General features: G+C 44.5%; 1 protein-coding gene across 1 annotated transcript in view; it reads right to left on the minus strand.

Annotated features, from left to right (window-relative positions):
* Nucleotides 1-21337, minus strand: part of TMC7 (transmembrane channel like 7) — a 52588-nt gene that overhangs the window by 25188 nt on the left and 6063 nt on the right. Inside the window, exons 2-6 of the mRNA XM_060033055.1 lie at nucleotides 13215-13458; nucleotides 12213-12361; nucleotides 8324-8491; nucleotides 4660-4742; nucleotides 930-1075 (exon numbers count right to left, since the gene is read on the minus strand). Of these exons, the coding sequence (XP_059889038.1) occupies nucleotides 930-1075; nucleotides 4660-4742; nucleotides 8324-8491; nucleotides 12213-12361; nucleotides 13215-13458 (790 nt within the window). The remainder of the gene's footprint in view (nucleotides 1-929; nucleotides 1076-4659; nucleotides 4743-8323; nucleotides 8492-12212; nucleotides 12362-13214; nucleotides 13459-21337) is intronic.

Below are 21337 nucleotides of genomic sequence, written 5' to 3' on the forward strand. Positions count from 1 at the left end.
TCTTCAAAGGATTTCTGAGCCTGTGACCCTGGGAGTACACATAAGGAAGCTGCCACCAGAAGAATCAGAGATGCAGGAGCCCTTGCTTTGGGTTGTTTTGAATCCATTCCTATATCCTTGTCCTTCCTGTAATTTGGAGTTTCCTCCCTTCCTTGGTTCTCTCAGCCACTCAATTCCCCTTTAGCCCAGTTAGTCAGAGCTGGGTTTCTGCCACTCGCAACCCAGTAGAGACCTGGTTAGCATATATACCAGATCAAAGATAAGGTTGGTGGGACTTCCCTGGTGGTGCAGTGGTTGAGAGTCCGCTTGCCAATGCAGGGGACACGGGTTTGAGCCCTGGTCCGGGAAGATCCCACATGCCGCGGAGCAGCTGGGCCCGTGTGCCACAACTACTGAGCCTGTGCTCTAGAGTCCACGAGCCACAACTACTGAGCCCACGTGCCACAACTACTGAAGCCCACGCACCTAGAGCCTGTGCTCCGCAACAGGAGAAGCCACCACAATGGGAAGCCCACGCACTGCAACGAAGAGTAGCCCCCACTCGCCGCAACTAGAGAAAGCCTGTGCACAGCAACTAAGACCCAACGCAGCCAAATATAAATAAATAAATAATAAATTTTAAAAAATAAAGGGCTTAGGCTTGATAGATTTAAAAAGAAAAAACAAAGATAAGGTCGGCAGAATGGTACTGGCAAATGTGTTCACTGATGATTGACTGAAGACTCTGGGCTGCTACTCCAGCTCCCAGATGCTGGCCCCATCCTCCAGGTGTCCACAGCCTCCAACACACTCACAAACCTTTCTCCACAGAGCTCAGCCCTGCACTCTGCTCAGCCTTTGGGCAATGGCTCTTGGAGTCCATGGACCTCCACGAGACTCCAGCCATCAGGAATAATTCAAAGAGAACACAATGACAAGATAAACTTTACCTTTTCACTATCCAAAGAAGGCTCAGGGCCAGGTAGGCAACTGTGCTTAACACATAAGCCAGAGGCAGATCATAGATGAAGTTCTGAAATTTCACCCCGTCAATGGTGTAATGTCCATAAAAGAGGCAGGTGTCCTCCAGGAAACCCTGAAACAAAGCCAAGGGCATGAGGTCAGATTAGTGAGTTGACTGCAGGGAACCAGGAAACCAGTCTCTGCCTCAAGGAACTCACATTCCAGTGTCACTGTTCATCCCTGAATTCCCCAGAGGCTGGAAAAATTCCAGATTTGCAGCAACATGGATACAACTAGAGATTATCATGCTAAGTGAAGTCAGACAAAGATAAATACCACATGATATCACATATGTGACATCTAAAATATGACACAAATGAACCTATTTATGAAACAGAAATAGAGTCGTGGACATAGAGAACAGACTGGTGGTTGCCAAGGAGGAGGGGGTTGGGAGAGGGACGGAGTGGAAGGCTGGGTTAGCAGATGCAAACTATTACGTATAGAATAGATAAACAACAAGGTCCTACTGTATAGCACAGAGAACTATATTCAATATCCTATGAAAAACCATAATGGAAAAGAATATTAAAAAAAAGGGCATATACGTGTGTGTGTGTATATATATGTGTATATATATCTGAATCACTTTGCCCTACAGCAGTAATTAACACAGCACTGTAAATCAACTATACTTCAATTTAAAAAAATAAATTAATTTTAAAAATAATTTAGCCTAATTTTAAAAAATGAAAAAAAAATCCATAGATATATGAGGTGCTCAACTAGAGTTTGGGGAATAAAGCACAGATAAAGACTGAGCATTAAAAATACACAGGGGGGGCTTCCCTGGTGGCGCAGCAGTGCCCTCTGTCCCACATGCCGCGGAGCGGCTGGGCCCGTGAGCCATGGCCGCTGAGCCTGTGTGTCTGGAGCCTGTGCTCTGCAACGGGAGAGGCCACAACAGTGAGAGGCCCACGTACCGCAAAAAAAAAAAAAAAAAGAAGTCCATATAAGTGCACAAGAAAGGTTGAGAAAGATATGAACCATGGTGTTAAAGGATTGGTGGTCTCTGGGAAGAGGTAATTTTATTTTTTACTCTATAAGTCTTATATTTTTATGATAACCCTGTATTCTTATACTGAGTACTTAAGTAAATTTTTAATAGAAAAACAAACATGTAGAAACAGAAGACTCCATCTTTTCTTTAACCCTCCTGAAGCTGGGGCACACAGGCCATAAAACTTGCCCAACTGTACAAAACATGTTTTTATTGCCCCAGGTTGGTGTCAGGACTGTCATCAATCTCTCCTACAAAATAAAGTTACATTACAGGACAAAGGTCCACTGGGCCTGGAAAATAATTTCTCTGATACGATCATGAGCTTGCCTCAATTGTTTTCAGCAAAGACAAGCCACTGCTTAATCTCTCTGGCCAGCTCCCTCTTGGGCCTATCATTAAAATTTATATGTGACATGATAAAGGTTATTAGCTAAAACTACTATAGTAATCATATTACAATACATAAAGGTATCAAACCAACATGTACATCCTCAAATGTATACAGTGTTATATGTCAATCACATCTCAACTTAATAAAAAAACACACATGTAAAAGATGTAAGAATGCTACTTACTTGCTATGCTGAGGACTGTTTTTCAGTGCATAAATGTGATACGCATACTGTAATGCATTAGTGAAGATTTTAAAAACAGGAGAAAAGATGGTTGTAAAAGTGCTACTTGCTCAATATGTTCAGAATACTTTTATTTTAGTCAAGGCATGGGATGTCGATTCTGTAATGTGTGTAGAAAAGTTTTTAAAATTCAGTGTGAGAGAGAAGTTGTAAGACTGCTACAGACTTGCAACCCACATGGAGAACAGAACCCTGCTATTTCCATGAATGGATGTGACAGTCATTTTGTAATACATATAGAAATGTTTAAAAACACTTGTAAGACATATGCTGAAGTGGTATTTGCTTACTACATAGAAAACCCTGTTCAGCGAGTGGCTGTTTTGTTCATCTATAAACATGAACAGAAGTGTTTAAAAACACATGAAAAATATGTGTAAGGCTGCTACTTGCTTGCATGGGTGAGAACAGTGATATTACAGGGAATGTACATGATGGCCATTCTGTAATGCATGTAGAATGGTTTTAAAAACACATAATGAAAACAAATAAATTGAAATTAACAACAATTAAATTAAATTAAAATTCAGTTTCTTGGTCACATTAGCCACATTTCAAGTGCTTAAGAGCTAGTGGCTGTCGAACTTCATAGCACAGATCCAGAACATTTTTATCACTGGAGAAAATTCATTCTTTGGGGCAGGGCTGTTTTTTATCATGCATAGTTTATTGAACATTTATGATCAAGTGCATCTAAGTCTCCTGTGAAATCTTTCCTATAACGAAGAAGATCATGGTGTGTGGTGACCTACAACAAGGAACTTCTCTCATGGGATGTGACCTAAAGAAATGGGGCTAACAGCAGTTCTGGGATTTGATCTCACTAGCATGTGACCTTGGGTGAGTCACTGGCTTTCTTTTCTCCTTGCATAGTTTGCAAGCTTCAGTTTTTTCATTTGTATAGTGGACATTTTAACACCCACCTGACGATTCCTCTCAGTTGTTCTGAGGAAAACATGAGATCAGAGATGTAAAATCCACTTTTTCAAAACCAAATGCAGTGGACAAATTCGATGCTTTCTATCTATCGATTCAGAAATGTTCAATAGCATGGCATTTTAATACCAGTAACTTTCAGAAAGGTATTTTTATATACTTGTATTTTTTAAAACATCTAAAGGAGGGGTTCTCAACCTGGGATAATTTTGTTCCCCAGGAAACATCTGGCATGTCTGGAGACATGTTTGCTTGTCACAGCAGTGGGGCTGCTACTGGCATCTAGTGGATGGAGGCCAGGGATGCTGTAAACACCCTCCAGTGCACAGGGCAGGCCCACAGCAAAGGAGTGTCGGGTCCAAGGTTGAAAAACCCTAGTCTAGAAGGCAGAGACACCACTTTTCATAGCTGCAATCTTATTTGCTGAAAAAAAGTGGGATTAAAAAAATGAAAGCACACACACAAAAACATTTTTTAGAATAAAGAAGAATTTAAAACGTTTGGAACTACTATAGGAAGGATGAGATTAATTCTACTTTAGAGCAGCAGGGTTAACCTGGGATTAATAGACTTTTAAGGGATTTCAGGGACTGCGTATGTGTGTGCACAAGTACGGTGTGTGCATGTGCACATGTAAGGGCATGTATGCACGTGTGTACCACGCACACCTGTGTGTGTAATTGCTGGGAAGAGGAGTCACAGCTTTCATCCAGGTGGTCTAAGATTACAATATGTTAAGGTCTTTCAATGTCAGAGAAGTTAAATAAATTCTATCTGGGTTTATTTTCACGGAAACTTCTTTCTCCAGGGGAACTCAGATCTTGTTGCAGGTCAATACAAAGGTGGCAGGAATCAGGAAAAGGCCAAGGGCTGAAAGTGACAAAATACATTTCCTGTATATCTTAGCAGGGGTAGATGAACATTATCCTTGCCGATAAGGTCACTGCAAATCCTGTTTTCTTTCACTGGTACCTGTGTCAACACTCGTGTTTGATTCTCACTGCAGACATTCAGGAACCTGGTCTTTAAATTAACCTATTTCAGTATTGAGGGTCCAAATCCAGAATTATGTTAAATACTTACAGTGCCAGAAAGCAAGTCTATGATATAACTGTAAAAGTAAATGAGTCCAGAACTACTTATTGGATACACTGTGCATTGAATATCTGTAAAAAACAAAAACAAGCACGTCAGTAGAAATAGCTTCAGTCTCTATAACTTGTCTATCATAATTTGTGTATATATGCTTGTATATGTATATACATTTAGATGTCATATACAATTATATATGGATATGTTTGTGAATCTGTGATTTTCTATTTGCAATCTAAACGCCAGTGCACCAAGTACAGTACCATTTTCCCCTTTCACTATTCTCTAAATACCTGGGATATATGTTTTTTCTATACGTTTCGTACATGGGTCTAATAACAGCACAGGCTTTCTGATTGTATTAGTATTTTACGTTTTGGGGTTCATGTTTGCACATGTTTTGGAAGATGTGGTCGATATAATTATTATTCCATTTTAAGCAATCCAGTTTTAAAAGATCTCTACATGTGTGTAAATTAACAAGCAGTTTCACTTAAAAAAAAACCATATGTTTACCTACATATAATTGACCAAGAAAATTTTTGAACAGCAATTTTAGTGACACTACATTATGCTAGAACAACTAATTCACTTCCTCTGTATCAGTCAGCTATTGCTGTGTAACAACCTTAAAGTCTCAAATTATTTAACCTCCAAACATTTATTTTCTCCTTCATGGATCTACAGTTTGAGTTCACTCAGCTGATTCAGGCTAAGCCAGGATGGACACCAGGCTCCCAGTTGGGCTGAGGTCTGCTCTACATGATTTCACTCTGGGACCAGACTGAAGAGGCAGTGGCTCCCTGGGGGGGATGCTCTCCTCATGGCTCTTCTCATAAGGCAGGCCAACCACATAAAGCCATTTCAAACTAATACTCCACTAGACAAAAGAAGTCACATGGCCCAGAGCAATATCAATGGGGGCAGAAAGTATTCTCTGCTCACAGTGGGAAGCTTTGCAAAGTTACAATTACAGGGAGTGACAAACTGGGGAAAATAATCCAATGTACTACCCCTTCTCTGGACCTTAGTTTCCCCTTTGTTAAAATAAGAGAGTTGAACCAGTTCCTCCAAGGCCAATTCCAGCTCTGCCATTTTATAATCCTAACATGTGTGTTCACTTATTCATTCAACAAACACTTCTTAATTACTATGCACCAGGTACATGCTGGAGATAAAATGATGAGTAAGAAATAGTTCCTGCCTTTGAAAAGCTCACCATCAAGTGGTAGAAAGGATAAGTAGAAGTTAGGTGTATATAAGGTGCTCAAATGGTTGTATGAACACAGTATTAGAAGTAAAGAGGAGGGAGACAGTCACTATTTGGAGCAGAGTCAGGAAGATGGAAAGAGACAGCTGCCACTCTGCTCCTCACTCACTGTCCTCAAGCCTAGAGGTCGGCAAACTATGGTCCTTGTGCCACATCTGGCCAGCTGCCTTTTTTTGTTAATACCGTGTTATCGGAACACAGCTATGCCCATTTGGGATGTTTCTCCGTGGTCACTTTTGTGCCACAACGGCAGTACTGAATAGTTGCAACAGAGACCATATGGCCTGCCAAGCCTAAAATATTGACTATCTGGCCCTTTCCAGGAACGTGTCCACCAGCCACACCTGGCTTTTCATTTTTCTAATATGCTGAGTTATTCCCAGCTCTGAACCTTTGCAGATGCTGTTCCTCTGCATGAAGAAGCTTCCCCGAGCTCTCCAACAGCTGCCTTCTCCTTGTCCTCCTGGGCTCACCTGACATATCCCTGCCTTCACAGAGGGCTTGGGGCACCCCTCAGCCTCCAGTGTCCTGGTGTCTGACCTCTCAGCACCTTATCCTTTCCCCTCCCCCAGAGGCAAATTCATAGCTTATATACCTCTTCGTGTGGTCCCTTCCTAACGTCCATCCTCTGCTATAGTGCAGGACCCTGTGGCGGTCCCTGCTGTAGCCCCAGGGCCTGGCTCAGGGCCCAGCACACAGCAGGTGCTCAATAAACACTTGCTGAAGGAACGGAGAAGGGAAGTGAGAAGAGGAAGAAAGGGACTTCTGACCCTTATCTTAAGGGACAAAGTTTACTAGGTAAGTCGAAAAAAAAAGCATGTGCAGGAGGACGATGCAGTCAGAGGAAATAATGAGGAAAAAGAAGAGATGCGTGGTGTCCACGCTCAGAGTCCAGCTTCATTTCCTCCAAGAGCGTGGCCTCCCTCCACCCAAGGCCCTGCTCACGGCTAAAGGGAGAACTGAACAGGCAGTGGTGTCTAGTGAGACAGAATAGCATTCAGTTCTTCTAGAAAGAAATAATACTAAAAAAAAAAAAAAAAAAAAAAAGAGAGCTGCATTTATTGAGCACTTTCCATGGGCAAAGCACTGTATTATCTTAGTTAATATTCATTTAAAAATTATGAGTATTGCTTAATCATTACTTATACTTAAGTTTTCTGTATTAAATAATATAGAATTTATATTATTGTTTTCAATTATTTGTACTTTAAATAATAAGTATTTATTATCTTTTAATGAGCTAAGTATTAAATAGTGTAGTACAACATTATTTGAATAATGAAACAATTGTCTCACTAGTTAAATCATCACCTTCATTCTACGGATAAGGAAAATGAGGCTCACAAAATCTAATCAACTAACAGAGCTGGGCCTTGAAACCGAACCCAGGGGTTTTCACACAGCAGCAGGAGATATTTATCTGTGACATGGACATATTAGAAATGAGAATGCAGCATCGGGCAGGCAGTAGGCACTCAAAAAGTCAGCGTTTCCACGTTATTCTTATTTGATTTTTAAGTGTAATAGAATTAAAACAAAAACAAATATGATGAGGAGGAATGTTTAGAGCCACAGAAGTGACTGCAGACGGGGCATTCTTCTGGGGAGAGGAGTCATGTGATAGAAGCAGGAGGTTTCCACTTCCAGCTCCCAGCACAGAGCCTGGTACTAGAGGGTGGTAAATAAACATCTCTGGAATGACAGAAATTATCCCCATCTGAAAAAACAGGATGCCCAGACCTGACTCACACTGAGAATTCAGTAAGAAAACACAGGTCCATTACCTGCCATAGGGTCTGGCAGATGACTGATGTTTAATAAACAGCAGCCTGAGCAACACCATTATCGGAGATAAAAGCCTTGAAATAAAAGCTTGAAATGAAGTCACTGGAGTCGACTGTATTATGTTTACTGAATAGTCCACTTCCCCACCCCCCACTGCTCCTCCCAAACGCCTTGCTGGACCCAGGAGTGGCGAGTGACTGGCACTGGCTAGTAAGGTGTGGCGGAAAGGAGGTGCGTCATCTCCAGGCAGAAGCATTAGAAGCCAGCATGTGTTTGCCATGGCTCTTTTTCCTTTGGACATCGTGACTATCAATGGTGCAGAGAGAGGCTGCTCCCTCAGCTTGGGCTCCAGAGTGAAGACAACATGGAACAAAGCCACCACCAAACACTGATGGACATACAGTGTGAGCAAGAAAGAAACGTTTGTGGTTACTGGGTGCTGAGTTACGGGGTCATTTGTTTCTGCAGCATAACCTAGCCTATCCTGACTAATACAGTCACCCAAGACTTAGATTATAAAGATTGCTAGAGAAAGAAGCATTGTAGCTAGGTACACAATGAAAAGAACACTCCTCATGGCAAATCAGGCCTTACACTCACCCGCGCCTTTGGATGGAATGAGCACAAAGCTGCTGTTGGTGATCTTGTATCTGGTGAGCAAGACTGGGAGCAAAACCAGCATAAAGATGATCAGAAATATCACCAAATTCAGCAATACCAGAAACCGTAAGAAGGAGAAGTAGGACTGAATTCCAGTGCCAAATTTCCCTGGAAAAAAGGAATCCAGACATCACTGACCAGGAGTATTGATACAGTACCCACTGTAGGTTCAATCAGCCACAGAGGGCTGAACTGAAATTGGAGGCTCTTAGTGGGGGAGGGAGGAAGAATAATTTCAAGGCTCTGCTTGAAATTATTAAGTTTAAACTTTCACATGTAAATCTACAATCACTCTTAAATCAATAATTTGAGATGGTGTGAGAGAGGGCTCAATATTTTCTCATAGGAATATCTAATGGACTATATCTAATGGACTATCTAATGGACTCAGCGCCATTTATTGAAATATCTAATGGACTCAGCGCCATTTATTGAAAAGGCTATCCTTTCCCTAGTTAATTGCAATAGTGCTTTTGTAATTGACTATATATTTATGGACGTGTTTCTGAATTCCCTCTTCTGTTCTATGGGTCTATTTGTCTATCTTTGCACCAATACCAGAACTGTCTCATTATTGCAGATACAATAATACTTGATATATGGTGCTCTAAGTCTTTAGGCTTTCTTCTTCCTCAGGCACCCTTGGTCCTCTGCATTTCTATATAAATTTTAGAATCAGCATATTCATTTTCACACATACACACATGCATGCATGTGCAAAATGTGCTGAGATTTGGACTGGGATTACATGGAATATATAGGTCAGTTTGAGAACAAGTGACATCTTTACAATATTGAGTCTCTGATCCGTGAACATGGTATATTTAGGTTCTTTAATTTCTCTCAACAATATTTTATAGTTTTCTGTGCAGAATTATTTCACATAGTTCTTTAGATGTATTCCTAGGTGCAATGATACTACAGTATAACTTATTTTTTAAATGTTTGTTGCTGGTATATAGAAATACAGTTGGTTATATATAGAGATCTTATATCTAGCAACCTTGCCAAAGTTGCCTCAATTCTAATAGTTTGTCTTTTTTGTTTTCTACAAATAAATCAAGTCATCTGCAAAAAAAAAGAGACAACTTATGTCTTCCTTTCTGGTCATTGACCCTTTTTTTCCCATCATTGTACATTGGCTAGGACTTCCAGGACAATGCTGAATAGAATCTGTGATAATTAGAAGTCTTTTCCTCATTCTCAATCTTAGAAGAAAAGCTTCAATATTTCACCATTAAGTATGATGTGTACTATACAATGTTTATAGATATTTTTTCCCAGATTAAGAAAGCTCCTGGGAATTCCCTGGCGGTCCAGTGGTTAGGACTTAGCTCTTTCACATTGTGGTGGCCTGGGTTCAATCCCTGGTTGGGGAACTAAGATCCCACAAGCCACACAGTGCGGCCAAAAAAACAAAAAACAAAACAAAAAACAACAACAAAAAAAAGAAGGCTCCCATCGATTTCTTATTTGCTGAGAATGAGAACTGAATTTCACCAATGCTTTTTCTGCATCAGTTGGGTTAATCATATAATTTTTTTCCTTTATTCTGTTAAGGCAGTGAATTACATTCATCGATTTTTCAAATAGAAAACAAACCTTCCACCAAATAATGATTAAATTACTAAGGACAGACAGAAAGCACTCAAAGAATAAGGATGTCTGCTTGTTCTTGGTGCGGGCAAAGAACTTATATTCTGAGACTGAAGATGTGAGACCCACAATCTTTTCTTCTCTCCTTGACGGAGGTAAGGAGCTTAACTATCAATCCTTCACTTCCTGCCAGATGAGTACCTAGTCAGCCAAGAAATCACAGGATTGGAGTCACTGAAGAGAAAATCAAGGGCCCAGTTCCATGGGGAGAAACTACCTTCCAACACATAAGCCACTTTATGAATGAATATCTCCATAAAAGCCACCACTTAACAAGAGACGAATCTGGGCATGGTGGCTAAAACCTTGGGTTCTGAAGCTTGACTGCCTGGGTTCAAATTCTGGGTCTGCCTTGTTCTAGCCAATGAACTTGGGCAAGTGTTTTAATCTCTCTGAACCACGCAAATGATAAATGCCTATGTGAAAAATGGGTTCTTGTGAGGGTCAACGGAGATCATATGAGTAAGATGTTGAACACAATGCCCAGTTCACAGTGAAGGCTCAATAAAGGTTAGCTTTTATTATTTTTTGCTCCAAAGATGATGTTCACTTAAACTTCTAAAGTGGATGGTTGAAGTTCTAAGTTTCTAATGAATCCCCCCCCGGAAATAAGTTTACATTCTCCCAATAAAACAACTAAAAAAGTTCATTGAATAGATTACCACTGGTATTTTATAGGTTTTAAAATAGTAATAATGGGGGCAATAAATTTTTTCACATATCCTGCCATGGTCCTTACAAACATCACAAAATTTCCATTTCAGCAGTTTTGAGGAGAAGCTTGTAAATTGTTTTGCTTTCTAGTAGAAACCGGGTAATCCTAAAAGGTATTTTCCCCCTGGCTCAGTTATGTCCCCCAAATGTTTAATTTTTTTTTTCTGATTTTACACTTTGTCATAACTTCCAATTTTTGTATACCTGCTGTGGACTGAATTGTACATTGTTCCCCCCACCCCCTGCAAATTTATATGTTGGAACTCAAACCCTCAGTGTGATGGTATCTGGAAACAGGCCTTGGGGAGGTAACACGGCTAAGTAAGGTCAGGAAAGTGGGGCCCTCATGATGGGTTAGTCCCCTTAGAAGAAAAAGCAACAAAGCGTGCTCTCTCTCCCTAAGCACACACAAAGAGGAGGTCATTTGAGGACAGAGTGACAAGGTGGCCGGATATCAAACTTCCAGTCTCCAGGACTGTAAGAAAATAAATTTCTATTCTTTAAGTCACCCAGTCTATGGATTTTGTTATGACAGGCATACCTTTTATTGTGCTTTGCTTTATTGTGCTTTACAGATATTTTGTTTTTCATACATTGAAGGTTTGTGGCAACCCTGCATCAAGCAAGTCCATCAGCACCATTTTTCCAGAGCATTTGCTCACTTCCTGTCTCTGTGTCGCATTTTGGTAATTCTCGCAATACTTCAAACCCTCCACCAGCAAAAAGATTACAACTCACTGAAGGCTCAGATGATGGTTAGCATTTTTTAGCAATAAAGTACTTTTTAATTAAGTTATGTACACTACTTTTTAGACATAATGCTATTGCACACTTAATAGACTACGGTATCGTGCAAACACAACTTTTATACGCACTGGAAAACCAAAAAATTCACGTGACTCGCTTTATTGCGGTAGTCTGGAACCAAACCCTCAATATCTCCTAGGTCTGCCTGTACTTCATCCCAATTCTCACCATTGCGGGAAAGTAGGATTATTAATATTTTCAGGGCGATGGGTGTCTTTGGCAGTCTGATGAGGCTTATTGAGCCCCATCTTGGAATAACATTTTTAAACGCACAAAATACAAATGGTCGTATGATGATCAAAACATTATTGTATAAACTAAATTTGTGATAGATTAATACATGAGCATTTTCATTAACGTATTAAATAACAAGGTCTAGTGGCAGATCTAATCACTGCTGTAATTTCAAAGTCGTGATGAGCACAGATGCTATTCCCAGTCAACTACAACAACTGGAAGGAACAGGAAGACATCTGTGATGTTCCTGGTGACGAAGACACAGGCTCTATTAATCCTAACTGTGGCTAGTTGCTCGCGTTCATCATGGAAGGAAATGCTACATTTCAGCTGGGGGGTGAGTGAAAACAAAGCTGTCCTTTCCTCAGGCGCAGGAGACTTCTACGGAGGAGCACGTGCAGTGTGGGGTGTGTACCTTCTATGCTGCGAATGTCCTTCCGCCACAGCTCCAGGTGGGTTGTCATCTCGCGAGCCTTCTCTATGAACCTCTCCCAAGACTTGCTGCTATACCGTTTCCACTGGTCCCACTCAGATAAGTACCTCATTTGGGTCTCCTGAATGTCCCTGCATTGAGAAACAAGCATGACAATGACAAGGCAGGGTCATCAACCTCAGCACCAAATAAAACCCCAGCCGAGAGGATGTGGAAAACCTGGAGCCCTCATGCACTCCTGGTGGGAATGGAAAATGGTGTGGCCACTAGGAAGAAGTTCAGCAGTTCCTCAGAAAGTTAAACGCAGAATTACCATATGACCCGGCAATTCCACTCGTAGGTAGATACTCCAAAAGAATTGAAAACAGGGTCTCAAACAAAAACTTGTACACAAATGTTCAACGCAGCATTAAACACAATAGGCAAAATGTGTCAACAACCCAGATCTCCATCAAAGGATAAATAAACTGTGCTCTATCCACACAGTAGAATGTTATTCAGCCACAAAAAGGAAGGAAGTACTGATACATTCTACAACTTACATGAACCTTGAAAACATGAAGTTAAGTGAAAGAAGTCAGACACATGGATGATTCCATGTACATGAAATGTCCAGAATGGCAAATCTATAGAGACGGAGAGTAGACTAATGGTGGGCAGGTGCTGGGGGGAAGGGGAACAGAGTGACTACACACAACGATGAGGCTTTGGGGGTTGCAGAGCCACAAGATGGAAGCAGCCTGGGCCCCTGAGTGACTGCAACGTTCCCCCTTGACCTCAACCCAGGACTTTTATGTGAGCAAGAAATGAACTTCTAATACACTGAGATTTTACCTGTGTGCGTATCTTTGTCACAGCAGCTTAGCTTATCCTAAGTAATAAACTTTTAATTATGTGAACTCTTCAGGAAATGCATTCCATGCATAAAAAGCACCTCTTCCCAAAACATACACCATATGCCTTCCAGATGGCTGCTGGACAAACCTTAGTCTCCGCTTCTCAGAGATGTTCAGTGCGTATTTCCGAATGGATTGGTTGTCAAGGTTTTCAGTGATTTCTCCCTCCAACTGGGAGCTGTAAGAGTCTGTTGGCTTCAGCAAAGTGCCACTTTGCTTGTCCCGGGGAAGGATGGTCGTCCTCTTACGAGCAATAGACCGGTAGCTTGGCAATTCTTGAAGGAAAGTCACAGGTGGAGAAGAAAAGCAACTGGAGTCCAAAGAGAGGCTCTCTGGATAAGAAGGAAGAAAACCACCATTCACCCCAGTGAACTTGGGGACCAAAACCCAAAACTTATGTAGGAGACTTAGATTTCAGAGACCCTAACGAAACCTCACAGTCAGGAGCCTGGGCCACTGACAGAAGTATCTGTATCTTAATTATTTCATTTACCAGGATGGTGCTCAGGACAATGAAATCATCTGCAAAAGGGTTCATTTCCAGCAGGTGTGTTTTAAGTTACATGATGCCTGCATTCTAGTGTCTGGCTGCAGCCACTTGCTAGGTGTGTGGCTTTGAGTAATCTAACCTCTGTTTTTCATTTGGCAAATAGGGCTAGTGACATTTGCCCCAACTATCCTCACACAGTGTAGGGTATCCACTGTATGGGATAAAGCTCTGAAAAGCATAAACTGCTTTGCAAATGCATAGCGATAACAACATCATCAACGACAATAATAATAATGCCGTTTACGGAGCACTTCCTTTGCACCAGGCACTCTGTTAAGAGCTTCATGACCACTCATGGGATGTGGGCTGGCCTTATGATCTGCTTGGACCAACAGAATGCAACAGAAGTGATGCTGTGCCAGTTCTAAGCCTAGCCTCAGGTCTTGCCAGCTTCTGCTGTTCTTTGCACGCCAGCTGCTGCCTTGTGAACAAGCCCAAGCTAACCTGCTGGAGGATGAGACCAGGTAGAGCAGGGATGATCACCCCAACCGAGACCATGCCAGGCCAGCCTACAGCCAGCTGTTGCCCAACTGACCACAGATGCTCACATGTACTGAGGTAGGTACTATTATCATCCCCATTTTACAGATGAGAAAATAAAGTCATTCATGGGTTCTCCAACCCCTTGCCCAAGCCCTCGAAGCCCTGCATGATCTGACTCCTGCCCGCCTCTCCAGCTCCTCAGGCTCTCTGACCTCCAACCTACATTTCTTAGGATCCTTCATATACTAAAATGGGCCTGTGTTCCCTCCTCCTCAGAGCCTTTGCGTTGCTGTTCCCTCTGCCTGGAGTGAACTTCTTAGCTCCTACTTGAATGCCACTTCCTCAAGGAAACCAACCCTGCCTCACTGCACTATTGTAGGTGTCTTTTTTTTTTTTTTTTTTTGCGGTACGCGGGTCTCTCACTGTTGTGGCCTCTCCCGCTGCAGAGCACAGGCTCCGGACGTGCAGGCCCAGCAGCCATGGCTCACAGGCCCAGCCGCTCCACGGCATGTGGGATCTTCCCGGACCAGGGCACGAACCCATGTCCCCTGCATTGGCAGGCAGACTCTCAACCACTGCGCCACCAGGGAAGCCCTGTAGGTGTCTTGTTACTCATTTTCCCCCACACAGTAAGTCCTTCACAGTACTTATCACAATCTATAACCTTATATTTCTTTGCGTGACCATGTGAGTATGTCTGTCTTACCCAGTGGACTGTAAGTTCTCGGAGGGCAGGGACTGTGAAGATTTCCTCACCATTGCAACCCAGAACACAGCAGCATCCCTGGCTCAGAGTAGTTCAATAAATACTTATTGGATAGATGGATGAGTGGATGACATTCGTAACTTGCCCGTGCTTAGAGAGCCTGGGGGTGGGGGCATTGGAAACAGAGCCAGGTCTGCCTACTCAAGAATCTCTATTAACTATACTTCAATAAAAATAAAAATAAAAATAAAGAATATTCACTCTGCTACATCAGACCACAGCTGGAGGCCAAGTTTTGCTGTGCCTTGTGCAGAGGTCCGAGGAGGGAGAGCTTTCTGTTGAAGGTGAGGAACGAATGCCACTTTCAGGATGTATTTTATACCTGATCCGATTTTAGTTTGGGAAGACCATCCTGAGTGGAGACAGGACATGGAAGGAGGAGGTAGGAGGCAGCTGTGATAACCTAAGCAATTACCCCTCCAGGGAGCAAAGCTTGCTTGGGTTTGAATCTGGGGTCTGTCGATTACTAGCTGTGTGTCTTTGGGGAAATTACTTAACTTCTCTGAGCTTCAGTTTCCTCATCTCAAAAACTCATTCATTCACCAAATATACCTATCATGTGTCAGATCTGGAGCTAGGGATACTACAGTGAACAAAGTAAATACCGTACTCACATGGCACTGAGGCTAAATAGAGGGGGTGTGTGAGCCCTGTGGATATTTGGGGAAGGGCATCCTGGGAGACGGAAACAGCAAGTACAAAGGCCCTGAGGCAGGGGCATGCACAGCATGCTTGAAGAAGAGCATGGAGGCCTAGGTGAGTGGGGAAGAGTGAATGAATGGGAGCCTCGAAGGCTCTTTTGTTGGTGGCCCCCAAAGAGCCACACCAGCCCTCTGTGGTCTCCTCCCCTTGAATCCCGGCTGGACCCATGACTTGTTTTTAAACAAAGGTCGCGAGAGAACTGATACTCTGCCAGTTCCAGATTCAAGCCTTAAAAGGGCCAGGAAGCTTCTACTCTGTGCTGTTGGGAGCCTGGGGCTGCTGTGTTAGAAGTCCAGCGATGCTGCTGACACAACCACGTGGAGAGAAAGAGGCCCCAAGGCTCCAAGGAGGACAACCAAGGAACTGGCTGACAGTAAGGATCAAGGTCCCGGCTTATGACCCCAGCAGGCCGTTGCAGCCGGTCCCCAGCCACACTGCTCATCCTCGCCAGGCCCCACCATGGGCACGAAAAGGCCACTGGATGCTCAGACCCAGCAGATAGGACACAGAGCTGAGCAAACCATCTCCTCTGTAGCCTGCTCATTTCCTGATGCACAGGATCAGCAGAAACAATAAAATGGCTTAAGCCATCACATTCGGAGCAATCGATCAAGCAGCAACAGGGAGCTGGGACAGGAAGAATGGAAAGCAGGGATCAGAGAGGTGGCCAGGACAAACCAGGTCAGACTCTGTGGGCTGTGCTATGACCCTTCAATGTGGCAGACGGGCAGCCACCCGGGGCTCTGGGCCAGAGCATGTCGTGATCTGAGCACGTTTCAAAGGATCACTCTGTAGGCTTCAGGGCTAAGGACGAGATCCATCACAGGAGTGCCAGCTTGCGAGAATCAAAGGCGATCATGCAGGCAGAAACACTGAGCACAGCCCTGCACGCAGTGGGCTCTGTAAATGTACTTATAGCTAACAGCGAGGGAGCGCTGGGGGGAGGGGACCGGCCAAGGCCTTGATCCGAGCTGGAGTCTGATGGTGCAGGACAGTAATCCTTGCCTCTCCGATGGGCAAGTTCATATCGCAGAACAGCTGTCCCACTGCTGATGACACGGACACGCGTCTGGAGCCCTGCCAGTCACCAAGCGCAAGCCGACAAACCCGGCTCAACCTTTACTCCCGGCCCCAGCCCCCCCCCGCCCCGCCCCGAGGGCATGACACACTTCCATTAGTAACATGGCTCCCTAAGCAAACACGGGGGTCCGGGGTTGGGGTGGAGGCTGAAGGCTAGAGGCTCGAAGCCCACCGCTCCTCCCTCTGGCCAGCAACAAAGGGCTGTTATGAACCAGAACAAAGGCCTTTGAATATGGAGCGGCACTGACCCACTGAATATTCAGCAACTGCGGGACCCAGGGCCGGAGCTGGAGACGGGCTGGCTTGTCACCCACTAGCCAGGCCACCCCAGGAGAAACAAAGACCGTCTCTGAGTCACACGTTTCTCATCTCAGGAACAGTGGATATAATACCATGACCTCAGCAGCGTGATCATGAGGACAAATGTACCAACAACATAAATAATACTGGCTGGGAATTTGGGAGCACACCTTGCGCCAGGCTATTTGCAGTACACGATATGCATCACCACACTCAATTCTCTGAGCTACTCAGTGAACAGAATTATCCCATTTTACAGATGAAGAAAGTGAGGCTCGGAGAGGTTGGGTGCTTTGCCCACTCACACAGCTAGGAAGTGCTGGAACTAGGAACCTATCACAGGTCTGTCAGATGCCAAAGCTATAGTCTTTACTATGAGACCACTCGGTGGGCCATGGATTTGCAAGTGCTTTGTAAACAATAAAATGCCACGCGAACTAATCATCTGATTGTTCTTGCAGCCACACCACAGGAAGGATACATCCTATTCACATTTCCCAGCAACAGCCTCTGATGGAAAACTCTATTTTCAAAACGGCCATCACTGAAGAGGAATGCTTTTTCCTTTTCAGACATCCTTGGGAAGTTCTGCATCTTCAAGTTAAAAGAAAAATCACAACTATACCCTTGAACACAAGCACCATTATTTTTGTAGCTGGTACACTTCCAACCCTTTGCATATAGGACCACACACTTTTCAAAGCATGACATCACCGAATTTCTCACACCACCCTGCTGGGAAGGCTTTGCTGCCCTGGCTTTTCAACAGGGAACCTGAGGTCTGGAGAGACGGCGGCTTGCCCAAGGCTTTGATGTCAAGACAGACTCCTGGTTCTACCGATTCTTAGAAAGGCAGGTGGCATCACCTCTCCTAGCCTTGGTTTTCTCATCCTGAGAGGATAAGAATGGCTCACTAGTTACTGTCGGACGTTCTCCTGAGGTGATCATTTAAGCCTGTGGTGTGTAGGCTGCTTCATGACCATGTGCATGGGAGGCTGGAGCAGGTCTCAGATACTGGGCTGCCTCCACCTAGGAAGGCCTAGAATCTGTTGGCCACTGGAGTCAGATTTCAGCAAGCAGGAGGTTACTTAGGTGGGAGGATGACTGGGTAATTATTACAGGAGATATGGGGACAGGGGCAGGGGTAACTGCTTCTTCTGGTATCTGCTGTTCTTCCAGGTTAAGGACAAAGTTAGTCTCTCTGAGGCTTAGAGCGGTGCCTTGCTCACAGAAACCTCTCCATCTGGAGAATGAATGAATGGATGAACGAATGGGCAGAGGCAGGCACATCTGGAGAGCATCCTGACGTCCCAACTTGCTGGGCAGCTCTTTCCACAGGACACCAAATCCTACCAATGAGCACAAACATTCCCAGAATGTGGGCACAGGCCAACTGTGACCTAAATGGCACCAAAACCACTGCCAGCCTCCCTCAGGGGCTTGCCGAGAACCTAGCCTGACCGTATTTGGTGCCGGCTTCACTTCAGGGTTTTTCTTCCCACTCACAGAATCATGGAAACTCTGGAGAAGAAGGGACCTTCTGGGTCATCTGGTCCAGGCAACCGGCCAGCTGCTGTTACAATGAGTTCTGTTTGATACCTTGCATGGAGTCCCTCTCTGTGTGGGACTCTGGGCTGGGGGCAGGGGCTCTGGAGACGATGAAGGTTTACAGACTTGCTTCCCGCCTCGAAGAGTTTCCCCCCGCCTCGTCCAACCAGCACTTATCTCCCAAGTGCCCAGCCCACTGCATCCCTGTCATTAGCCCATCCTCCTCCCTATGTGTTTACCTGCGTATTGACTCTGACCGTCTCCCTCCCCCATTAGACTGTGACCTCCATGAGGAAAGGGACCCCATCTCTCTCCTTCACCACGGAGTCCTCAGGCTGTAAGACAGAGCCTGACACATGGCGGATGCTTAATAAAAACCTGTTAAGTGAATGAACACATGCATGAATGAATTGTGAATAAATGAATTTGGTGCTAAGGATACAGGCAACATTGGCTCACCCACCAGGTAGACCAAGGTACATGTTTAGCACACCAGCAAAAGAGGGGCACCAAAAAAACGAGAAGAAGATGTGAGGAATTTAAGCATTTAATATTATTCTTTTCTTTAGGGGTGACTTTTTATTTCACAATTGAAAAAGCTGGCACAAAAATATTGATTGGGATGTTGACTGTATATTACAGCCTTTCTACTTCAGGTACTTTACACAAGGCAGCCCTATTAGACACATGCATGCACACCCAGTTTGATGCTACCAGTAAGACAATGTAGACATCGATTTCAGAGCTTCTTAGACTTCTTTCCACTCACGTCTGCGTGTGTGACATTGTTTTGATTTTGGATGCTAACTGGAGCTGGGGCACCTGAATAATTTCTGCTCACAGCTGCCAAAGGGTCTTAACCAAGGAGCTCCCAGTGCAGGGGATCTGGTTAAAGCTTCTATGACATTTCTACCAAGTGCTCAAAAACCTCTGAGGCCAGGGGACTCATCAAGGCCCTACTCCTGGCAGGACCACCCAACCACCCATCCATTCATTCACTCATTCACTTGAAAAGATTTACTGAGCAACTGCTACGTGCCATGCACTGTTCTAGGACTGGGACGCAGCCTTGAATACGACACACAAACTCCCCCTGCCTCTGGAGGAGACAGACAATAGACAAGTAAGAACAATATATTTCAAATGGTGATAGATGTCCGGAGAAAAATAAAGCAGGGGTGTATTTGAGCAAAGCCTGAGGGGAGGGAGGGAAAGAGCCACGTGGTTATCTGGAGGAAGAGCATCCAACAGAAGATAGAGACGAGCAAGGTAGAGACAGAGAAGAGCAAGTGCAAAGGCCCTGAGGCAGGACCGTGCCAGGTCAGTTCGAGGAACAAGAAGGCCCGTGTGGCTGAAGGAGAGTCAGCAGGGTAGGAGGTCGGGGAGAAACAGGCCAGGCCACGTGGGGCCTGTGGGCCATGTTGTTACCTTACTCGGGTAAGGTGGGAACCACGGGGGTTCTCAGCAGAGAACGATCTGACTCAGATTTAACAGGATCTCTCTGGGCAGCCATGTGGCAATTTCTGTCCTTGAGCTACGCAGGTCGGCATGGCTACAGCCCATGGCAGGGCATCACGTGTCGAGGGGCACCATCCTGCAATGACGGAAACGTTCTATAATGGTACTATTTAACATGGTGACCACTAGCCACTTGTGGCTACTGGGTTACTGAAATGTGGCTGGTAAGACTAAGGAAATGAATTTTTAATTTTATCAGACTTTATTCAATTTACACCTTACAGCCACGGGTGGCTAGTGGCTACTGTACTGGACAACACAGAGGGGCCTTTTTCACAGGAACCCAGAACCTAGTCTGAGAGGGGAGGAGCCGGGGCCTTGGGAGCCTCCTCCATCTGCCAGACTTCAGAATCGCAGGGCTGGGGGGACCTGCGTGAGTCACACCACCTGGCACCTGGGTGGGGCCTGGGGAACGGCTGGGTCCCAAGGCTTTATGACCAGACAAGCAAACAGCCGTCAGGAGCAGTGACTAACTGCGCAATCAGATCCATGCTGAGCCCAGAACCCAGGCCTCCTGGTTTCGAAGCCAGTAGAGCATCCGGTGGACTGTCCATGGAGCTGTTACGGTGCTTCTGTCTGTCTGAGGAGGTGACATGACACGTGGTTAAGAGCACTGGCTCCAAAGCCCGCTGCCTGGATCCTAACCCCGGCTCCACTTGCTACCCGTGTGACCTGGCAAGTTTCTTGACCATTCTGTGCCTCAGTTTTCCCACCTGTAAAATAGGGGTAGTGGTTCCCACCTCGCACAGCCATCCTAAGGCTATTAGATGGCTACTGTATGTCAAGTGCTTAGAAAAGAGGGCAGCAAAGCTTTTCTGTAAAGAGCCAGATAGTAAATACTATTTACCACACGGTCTCTGTCACAACTATTCAACCTGCCACTGCAGTAGGAAAGCAGCCATAATGCATGACTGTTTCCTAATGAAACTTTATAGAAATACGTGGTGGCCCAGATTTGGCCCATGGGCTGTAGTTTGCAGACCCCTGGCTTAGGGCAGTGCCTGGCACATCGTGCTACCTACTTGAAGCCAGGACTCTGATTATTTATTGATGAACTTAATGTACATGAAGATTTAAATCTGCAGTGGCAAGGGGGAGGAGGGGGTGTCCTCTCGCTAAGGACCAAGCTACTCCCTATGTGGAGTGTTTATCTTCCTTGGCTAGGACCTCTCCAAAAAAGGCTTCCAACTTTCCTGGAAGTGACAATAACCAAAAATTCGCCTTTACTGAGCCTTTACCGTGTGCCATGATGATGTCAAATCCT

This window comes from Delphinus delphis, chromosome 15 (genome assembly GCF_949987515.2).
Source record: "Delphinus delphis chromosome 15, mDelDel1.2, whole genome shotgun sequence".
Taxonomy (NCBI): domain Eukaryota; kingdom Metazoa; phylum Chordata; class Mammalia; order Artiodactyla; family Delphinidae; genus Delphinus; species Delphinus delphis.